Source organism: Haematobia irritans, chromosome 1 (assembly GCF_050003625.1).
Source record: "Haematobia irritans isolate KBUSLIRL chromosome 1, ASM5000362v1, whole genome shotgun sequence".
NCBI lineage: Eukaryota > Metazoa > Arthropoda > Insecta > Diptera > Muscidae > Haematobia > Haematobia irritans.
Window position 1 is genome coordinate 171156303 of NC_134397.1, and position 10301 is coordinate 171166603.

The 10301-nt window shown below is 35.7% G+C and overlaps 1 protein-coding gene across 1 annotated transcript in view; it reads left to right on the forward strand.

Moving 5' to 3' along the window:
• beat-IV (beaten path IV) overlaps window positions 1-1759 on the forward strand; it is an 88930-nt gene extending 87171 nt beyond the window's left edge. Inside the window, exon 8 of the mRNA XM_075303948.1 lies at window positions 265-1759. Coding sequence (XP_075160063.1) covers window positions 265-398 — 134 coding nt within the window. The 3' untranslated portion in view covers window positions 399-1759. The remainder of the gene's footprint in view (window positions 1-264) is intronic.
• Window positions 1760-10301: the final 8542 nt, after the last annotated feature.

The following is a 10301-nucleotide window of genomic DNA, read 5'->3' on the forward strand; positions in this document are numbered from 1 at the left end:
AAAGTATAAAAGTTCTAATTCTCAGGTGATCTGTGGGATACATAAATAAGCCTGAAATACCAAAACAACCTGACCTTCTCTTTAGTATTTTTTGACATCCTCTCTTGACTTTATATTATCATCCTGATTATAACGAATTCAAATTAACAGACCAGTATTTTATATATATTGTTTTTGCAACAATCAACACCAGAAAACTTTTAATTGCAATTAATTTATGGCCCTATTGAATTAATTTATTTCTCTTAACTTTTTTTCTTGCAGTTCGCAGTTCGTCGATGGCATTGCATCATCATTGTGGCCATAACACATCGTTAATGGCACTACGACTTCTAACCACAATGGCCGTACTAATGAAACTATGTCAATTACTACTCTTGCATACGGGATTCACTTAAATGTCCTGTAGTCCTAGAGACCCAAAAGTGTTGTTCAGCAACTTGAAGTTGTTTTGCAATGCTTCGACATGATGCTTGAATACTGTGTACATATGGATGGATGGATGGACAGACGAATCGAAGGATGGATATACATACAGATGGTTGCGTATGATAAGCAAGATTGTAGAATTAAGTGTATGTATATATGTGTGTGCGTGAGTGCATGTGTACATATGTGTACACATGTATTGGTCTTGAATTGAATTAGTGCAGGTACAGCAGCAAATATTCCAGAAGGATTCCTAGATATTCTACAAATTTACACTATCGACATGCAATAGAATTGTTCAACTTCAATCAAAAGAACATTTCCAGGTACAATGGAAGATAAATGTGAGGTACATGGTTTAATTTCATACAAAAAACAGTTTCGTATACAAAAGAAAGAATATTTTAAAATGTTTGATTATCATTTCGTTTTTTATTTAAAACCTATATGCTTTGGACAGGTCCAGCTCCAAAAGAGAAGATAACCTACTATTCAATTACTCTGCTATGTTGACTGTTAGTGCTCCATCCAAAACGAAAACCACCAGCCAAGGTGAAGTGTTCTGGTAACCTTAGCATTGTAATTGCCGAGTTTTTATATAAATACGAACCTATCAGATGTGCCAATTTTGCAGCATTTTTGTGGTCAGACCATCTTGCCCAACTTCCCTGGAGCGATCTTTTTCTGTGGCATATCCTACTGACTTATATAGGGAGGGAGTTTTGGTGGTGAAGTAGATTCCCTGGTACAAACTGCAGGCCATAGAACAATAGAAGAAGTGGGATACAACCAACTAACGTGACTGTTGGAAAAACGGTTCCATTTGATAAAGAAAACTAGATGAATGGATTAAGAACCCTTAATGTGGCAAAGAAGCCTTAATTTTTGGGTGCCACCGTGGTACAATGGTTAGAATGTCCGCCTTGCATACACAAGGTAGTGGGTTCGATTCGTGCTTCGACCGAACACCAAAAAGTTTTTCAGCGGTGGATTATCCCACGTCAGTAATGCTGGTGACATTTCTGAGTGTTTCAAAGCTTCTCTAAGTGGTTTCACTGTAATGTGGAACGCCGTTTGGACTCGGCTATAAAAAGGAGGTCCCTTGTCGTTGAGCTTAACATGGAATCGGGCAGCACTAAGTGATAAGAGAGAAGTTCACCAATGTGGTATCACAGTGGACTGAATAGTCTAAGTGAGCCTGATACATCGGGCTGCCACCTAACTTAAGAATGAGGCCTATATAATAGGAGAAATTTTATTTTTCAGACTGGTTAAAATGGTTTTAGCTTCATTGGTCCCACCTTCATTGCATACAACCAATTATCGAAGGACTTTTCCCACTCTGATTGAAGTATCTCTAAACCATGGATTCTGAACGCATCAACCGCTCCTTGAGATGTCTAACAGTAAATCCACGATTCATCACCTGTCACGATGTCGTAGACGTGTTTTGCAGCACAACCAATTGTAGTTTTGGAGCATTTATTTTTTTTTTTCGAGCGATTGACAAATTGTGTGGGGACCCACTAATGCCTAAGGTTGACTCAATCGCGCGATAGGTTCCATGGCGATTTAGCAATATCAGTTGGCGCACAGTATCAATGGTTTCCGGAACGACAACTTATTTTGGACGACATTCATCAATTTCGTCTTGGAGTAAACTACGAATTTGGTTGAATTCACAGCAACATCGCTAATGCCGTTCGTAGCTATTGCCGTAATGCCGTTCGCAGCTATTGCCCTTTCCTCATAAACAACCCATGGTAGATCATATATAAGAAATGTACAATTTATCGAAAAGGTTTATGAGAAGAATTACGAAACTATCAGAATAATTTTAGAACAATATAGCCGAAAGAGGTCATCGCTAGCAATGGGGCCTATATAACAGTAGAAATGTTATTTTTCTGACTGGTTAAAATAGTTTTAGCTTCATTGGTCCCAGCTTCATTGCATACAACCAATTATTGAATCATTTTTCCCTCTCTGATTGAAGTATCTCTAAACCATGTATTCTGAACGCATCAACCGCTCCTTCAGATGTCTAACAGTAAATCCACGATTCATCATCTGTCACGATGTCGTAAACGTGTTTCGCAGCACAGACAATTGTATTTTTGGAACATTTCCTTTTTTGAGAGTTGGTAAATTGTGTGAGATCCATTGCGAAAATTTTTATTTCACGGTCACATATTCATTCTATATTGAATGTATGAAGGACCCACTAATGCCTAAGGTTGACTCAATCGCGCAATAGATCCCATGGCGATTTTGCAATATCAGTTGGCGCACAATATCAATGGTTTCCGGAGCGACAACTGATTTTGGACGACATTCATCAATTTCGTCTTGGAGTAAAATACGAATTCGGTTGAATTCACCGCAACATCGCTAATGCCGTTCGTAGCTATTGCCCTTTCCTCATAAACAACCTATGGTATATCATATAGAATAAATGTACAATTTATCAAAAAGGTTTATGAGAAGAAGTACGAAACTATCAGAAGAATTTTTGGACAAAAAACAGTGTGCCGCCAAGCTGATCTTTACGAATGGCTTGGTGATGGCTCTAACATTGAAGATTTGAATATACGCCTTTTTCTTTACGCTGATGACATTATTCTGTTAGCAAACGATTATTACGTTCCTCAACGCATGATTAATAGGCAAAACAAGTATATACGGCCATAAGTTCGGCCAGGCCGAATCTACCCTCCACCATGGATTGCGTAGAAACTTCTACGAAGACTGTCATCCACAATCGAACTAATTGGGTTGTGGTATTTTAAAACTTTTTAACATCATTTTCTAAATTGTTAGTTATTCCATACGTGGTATATATTAGACAAAAAAAGATATGTATAGGAAAGTCTACAAATAATTACGAATCGATATAGACTTTTGAACGGTACGTAGAGAGCCAGAATTGAAATATGGGGGTCGCTTATATGTGGGCTATATACAATTATGAACTTGATATTGACCAATTTTTGTGTGATTGGGGATCGACTTATCTGAGGGCTATATATAACTGTAGACCGATGTGGACCTAGTTAGGCATGGTTGTTAACGGTCATATACTAGCACAATGTACCAAATATTGTATAGGCTAAAATCTAATGTAATTCCATATGTTGTTGCCAGATCCAATAAATAAATTATCCCTGATGAGGCTGGAAATAATCCCAGCGAAATGTTGGATGGAAATAATGGAATAATTCAATTCTTGCCTTATTCGCATTTTAAAGTGACCTTGAAAGCCCAATAATAAACAAAAACTAATAATTAATGAAAAAGGTCGATAAATTAAATAAACTTGTACCAAATTTCAACTGACTCGGATGAAATTTGCTCCCCCAAGTGGCTCAAAAACCAAATCTCGGGATCGGTTTATATGGGGGCTATATATGATTATTGACTGATATGGACCACTTTTGGCATGGTTGTTAAATATCATATACTACCACCACGTACCAAATTTCAAACAGATCGGATGAATTTTGCTTCGGTTTATATGGGGGATATATATAATTATGGACCGATGTAAACCAATTTTTGCATGGTTGTTAGAGACCATATACTAACACCATGTATCAAATTTCAGCCGGATCAAATGAAATTTGCTTCTCTTAGAGGTTCCGCAAGCCAAATCGTGGGATCGGTTTATATGGGGGCTATATATAATTATGGACCGATGTGGACCAATTTTTGCATAGTTGTTAGAGATCATATGCTGACACCATGTACCTAATTTCAACCGGATCGGATGAAATTTGCTTCTCTTAGAGGCTCCGCAAGCCAAATCTGGGGATCGGTTTATATGGGGGCAATATATATAATTATGAACCGATGTGGACCAATTTTTGCATGGTTATTAGATGCCATATACCAACACCATGTACCAAATTTCGGCCAGATCGGATGACATATGCTTCTCTTAGAGGCTCCGCAATCCAAATCTGGGGATCCATTTATATGGGGGCTATACGTAAAAGTGGACCGATATGGCCCATTTGCAATACCATCCGACCTACATCAATAACAACTGCTTGTGTCAAGTTTTAAGTCGATAGCGTGTTTCATTTGGAAGTTAGCGTGATTTCAACAGACGGACGGACGGACATGCTCAGATCGACTCAGAATTTCACCACGATCCAGATATTATATATACTTGGAGCAATATATCGATGTGTTACAAACGGAATGAATATACCCCCATCCTATGGTGGAGGGTACAAAAATATTGCAATTTGTGGAATATTGATGTAAAAAATACGAAAAGTGGTATTAGAAGGGCGAACAAATTAAGGTCACATCCGAATACTACCACATTAAGTGGAGATTGACACGGAAACTCTTCTTCACCAAATACGTGCTAGCCAGAAATCAAGGGGTGAAGAATAGCATTAATTTCACAAGAGAATGGTTTCTAAATAAATGCAATATGTCAGTAAACTCTACTAAACTAAAAATTGTTTTGCAGAGCGATGCAAAGTTAGAGTTGGTAAGTTCCAACTTTTGAGGAAGGCGACAAACTTGTTCTATATTTAAAACAAAAAATCTTAGGTTTCCAATATGTCCACCCACATATCTACTCGTGCTCGAAACTGGTATAGCAAATGGTCACATATTGAGCACACACATGAAATATATCTCCCGCATTATTTTTTTTTTTTTTTTTTAACAACTTCCTCACCAACTTACAAAAAAGTATTACAAAATAATATACTTTGGACAGAAACCATAAACAATGCAATTATAATGAGCAAGAAGGAGAATCTGAGAGTTTGGATAAAAATTAAATTGAAGGATTTCTCAGTTCTATGTAAATCAATATCTTTCTCAAGAAGAAATGATGTGGATCTTCACAAGTGATCTGATTCAATTGAATGAAAATATATTTCAACCGCCAATGTTCTATATTCAATATGCATGAAAGTGAAAATTGAGATTCCTAGGCCATTGTCCTGCATTAAAAGAATTTGAACTGAAAATTATTAAACTTATATTTTAAAGAAGTCCATTTTTAGTTTAAAATGTTTAGGGGTCACATAATTTATAGCATAACCGTGCTTAATTTATAGCAAACCGTGCCTGTTCAGCGCCAATAAAGACGCTTAATGAAACGGTTCAGAATATCAATTCATCAATTCTTACTGATGTAGTATTTTACCGTAGGACGGACAATCATGGCTACCTAGAAATACCAGATTGTCGGTATAGCACGTAAGATGTATTAAAAAACAGCCTCACCGGTCCAAACTCTCAAATTCAGGGAAATTCGGCCAATGATACGATTCTCGTTTTGAATGATAAATCGCCCAAAAAATGATCGCGCTGTCACATTTCACCTTCGATAGCTTCTTGTTTACTCAGCTCCAACGTTATCGCACTTTGTTTTTGGGGGTCAAATTCCCGATATCGTTTCGGCAGTGTGCTGAATGAAATTACATTTTAAATGTGTGTTACAGCCTGCATGAAATTTTGGGTACAAAAATGCTAACGATACATTGGATAACCTACCCGTTTGGATAATTTGGACAACAAGCCCAACAGAGAGACTATTCCCTACGGGAAATTAATCAACCCCAGAACCGATACAGGACTAGTCCCTGGTGTTTATGAACCGGTCTCAGTTCTGGTCAAAAATTATAAAAAGGACCGGTCACCATAATATGCGTTTGTCATTGACGGGCTAAATTTCCATTTTAGGACACAAGTTGGACTCATTCCATAGGACACTCCCTGGGACAATTTGGTAGGACTACACCAAAGACAAGTCCTCATGAACCAGTCTGAGGCAAACTCTTAGTCCTTAGTATAAATCTTTTGATAGGTCCTTAGGCTTGCATTTCAGTGTTTGACGCTGTTTATGTGCAATACGAGATAGGTCTTGCTTGCAGTGATAAAATTCACCAATGTGGTATCGGAATGGACTGACGAGTCTATGCGAGCTGCCACTATATCCCCAGCAAAAAAGGTAGTGAAAATGTTTTTTTTGGATCCGGAAGTGGTGCAAAATTGGCACAGAAGCGATGATTTTAACATGGGCTTGTCATAGGACGGATGCCCACCATTTCAATAGCCGCTGCACTGAGTTTGAATCACTTCATAAGGTGTGAGGCGAATTCTGTGTTTTGGATGTGAATTAAGAAATTTTGTAATATTTTGACAAATAAATAATTTTTAAAATTGTTTATGATTTTTAATGCATTATAACGCTTGGCTGGAACGTTTGTCATCAAATATTTAAAAAAATTCGCAATTTTTCTAGAAAGGATTTAACATTTTTTTTTCGGCAAAATTTAAATATTTTGTACCATTTTATTAATTCTCAATCTGCTGTTAACCTATTTGAAACAAACAAAAAATTTCCATTAAAAATATGAAACAAGTATATACAGTAGTAAGTTCGGCCGGGCCAAATCTTAAATATCCACAACCATGAATCAAATATAATAGTTTCCATTGAAAATTTCAGGGGGGTTTGATGACAGATATTTTCCCAAGCAGATCAGTCCAACCAGTACGCTTCCCACATATAAATGTACAGATTTTACCTATGAAGACTAGATCAGATTCTGAATTTATAAGAACCATTTTTTGTTTGAGTTTTAGAGGAATCATAAACATCTCTTGTAAACGCCAGAAAATGATGAAATAACGCCTTGATTTGAAATCTAAAATCTGTAGATTTTCATCCCAATTATGTAAAATAATTACGAGAAGTAAAATCTGGAAATATTGCATTCAGTTTCAAGCAATTTTCATGATCAGTGCGCCTTCTATACCCTCAATAAGTGAAATCGGTCTATACACAGAAAAAAATTTCACGAAAAATTTTCCAATTAAAATTTTAATTGAGTTTTAAAAAATATTCAATTAAAAATTTAATTGATTCAACAAATTTTTTTATTGAAACAAAAATCAATCACAAACATTAATAGTATCAATTATTTTTTTAATTGGATCAATTAATTTTCTAATTGACCTTCAATTAATTGTTTAATTGATACTATCATTTCTGTGATTGAAGACATTTCAATTAAAAAATTAATTGAATCAATTAATTTCGTGATTGAATCAGAAAAATTTTTTGTTGTGTGTATGGAGGCCTTACCAAATGGACCGATAAAACTAAATCATATACACTTAGTTATGGGTCGAAAATGCCAGTAAATTTTCAATTTGTGGCAAATCGGATAAAAACAACAACTTCTAGAAACCCTAGGAGTTAAATCAGGAGTTCGGTGTAATGGGGGCTATACCAAAACATGGAAAGATACACACAGTATTCAGCACATTTAATTGTATTTCTAGAACCTAGACCCCCAAATCGGAGGGCCGGTTTATAAGGGGCTATATCAAAAACCGTACCGATACTCGCCATTTTCGACGCACGTCTTTATGGTCCTAGAATACCCCTAGATTTCCGATTTGAGGCAAATTGCATTAAAACTACGGATTCTAGAAGTCCAAGAAGTAAAATCGGGATATCGGTCTATATGGGGCTATATCAAAACACGAACCGATACTCGCCATTTTCGACGCACGTCTTTATGGTCCTAGAATACCTCTAGATTTCCAATTTCAGGCAAATTGGATAAAAACTACGGATTCTAGAAGACCAAGAAGTAAAATCGGGAGATCGGTCTATATGGGGCTATATCAAAACATGGACCGATACACACCATTTTCGGTACACCTTTTTATGGTCCTAGAATACCTCTAGATTTCAAATATCAGGCAAATTGGATTAAAACTAGGGATTCTAGAAGCCCAAGAAGTAAAATCGGGAGATCGGTTTATATGGGGGCTATATCAAAACACGAACCGATACTCACCATTTTCGACGCACGTCTTTATGGTCCCAGAATACCCCTAGACTTCGGATTTGATGCAAATTGCATTAAAACTACGGATTCCAGAAGCCCAAGAAGTGAAATCGGGAGATGGGTCAATATCGGGGCTATATCAAAACATGAACCGATACTCACCATTTTCGACACACGTCTTTATGGTCCTAGAATACCTGTAGATTTCAAATTTCAGGCTAATTGGATAAAAACTACGGATTCTAGAAGACCAAGAAGTAAAATCGGGAGATCGGTCTATATGGGGGCTATATCAAAACACGAACCGATACTCGCCATTTTCGACGCACGTCTTTATGGTCCTAGAATACCCCTAGATTTCCGATTTGAGGCAAATTACATTAAAACTGCGGATTATAGGAGACCAAGAAGTAAAATCGGGAGATCGGTCTATATGGGGGCTATATCAAAACATGGACCGATACTCACCATTTCCGACACACGTCTTTATGGCCCGAAAATACCTTTAGATGTCCAATTTCAGGAAAATTGAATAAAAACTGCGGTTTCTATAAGCCCAAGAAGTAAAATCGGGAGATCGGTCTATATGGGGACTATATCAAAACCTGGACCGATATAGCCCATCTTCGAACTTGACCTGCCTGCAGACAAAAGACGAGTTTGTGCAAAATTTCAGCACGATTGCTTTATTATTGAAGACTGTAGCGTGATTACAACAGACAGACAGACAGACGGACATCGTTATATCGTCTTAGAATTTCTCCCTGATCAAGAATATATATACTTTATATAGTCGGAAATCGATATTTCGATGTGTTACAAACGGAATGACAAACTTATTATACCCCCGTCACCATTCTATGGTGGTGGGTATAAAAAACGGGTTATAAAAAATTGACTCAAATGAACTTCCTGTGCAGTTGAAATAAAGAACATCTTTGGGAGCGCATTTTTGGAAGTTCCTTTAAAGTTGTGCCTTGAGAAGAACTTCCAAATTTTTTTTGCTGGGATCTAACATAACTTATTACTGGTTCGATTGCACCCAATTTTCCATTTGTAGAATTTCTCATATACGGTCTTTTGTTCCCAATCTCTGGATATGAGTAACCTCACTTTTATCTTTCACTGTAACCAATATTATAAATTGAAATTCATGGTCGTATTTCGAATGCTGCATTCAGAAATCCTTCAGAACGATATGTGTATATTTAAATGTGGAAATTCATAGAAATATATTCTTTTCAATTTTTTTTTTACATTTATTTATTTTTATTATTTAAATAATACGAAAATAAATATAAATATTTATATACAAGATTGGCTTAAGAAACACCCGACTTATATGGATAACTATAAACACAATAGCAAACATACTATACAACAACAAAAACAATAATAATAAAAAGAAAAACACAGAGAAATTTATAATTAATACGAAAAATACAATACAATGTGGTTTTAATTAGAACAATTTTATGAAAGACTACCACTAGTATCGTCTCAACATTTTGCATCATACTCGTACATAACATAATACTCCATATATGATATGAGATAAGAGGATTAGTCAATAGTTATTATTATACCAATAGTATTAATGAATTAGTAATACAAAAAAATTTATTAAACTCACACTCTAAGCTAAGGTGGTGATCTAGATTAAAACGAAAAAACAGATGAAAATATGCTTACAAGAGCATATCCTAAAATCCATATATGCCCTGTACTTGTGTAAATTTTCAATTTTTGGTTTTTCTATAAAGCAAGGATATGCATAACAAAGATTATGATGCGGATGATGATAATGGTATGCATGTATTGTAGGTCTAAGTATGTTATGATAATATTTAATTGAGTATTATAAGAAAATATCAATTTAATTAAAATTTATAACACCTATAAAAATTTTAATGCATCACATTTAACGAGTAACAAAAAGTTCATTAAAAATTTTTTTATGTATTATATATTTGGTTCTTTTGTTTGTATTATATATAAAATTTATTTAATTTCATATGAGTGTGATGCTAAGATGCC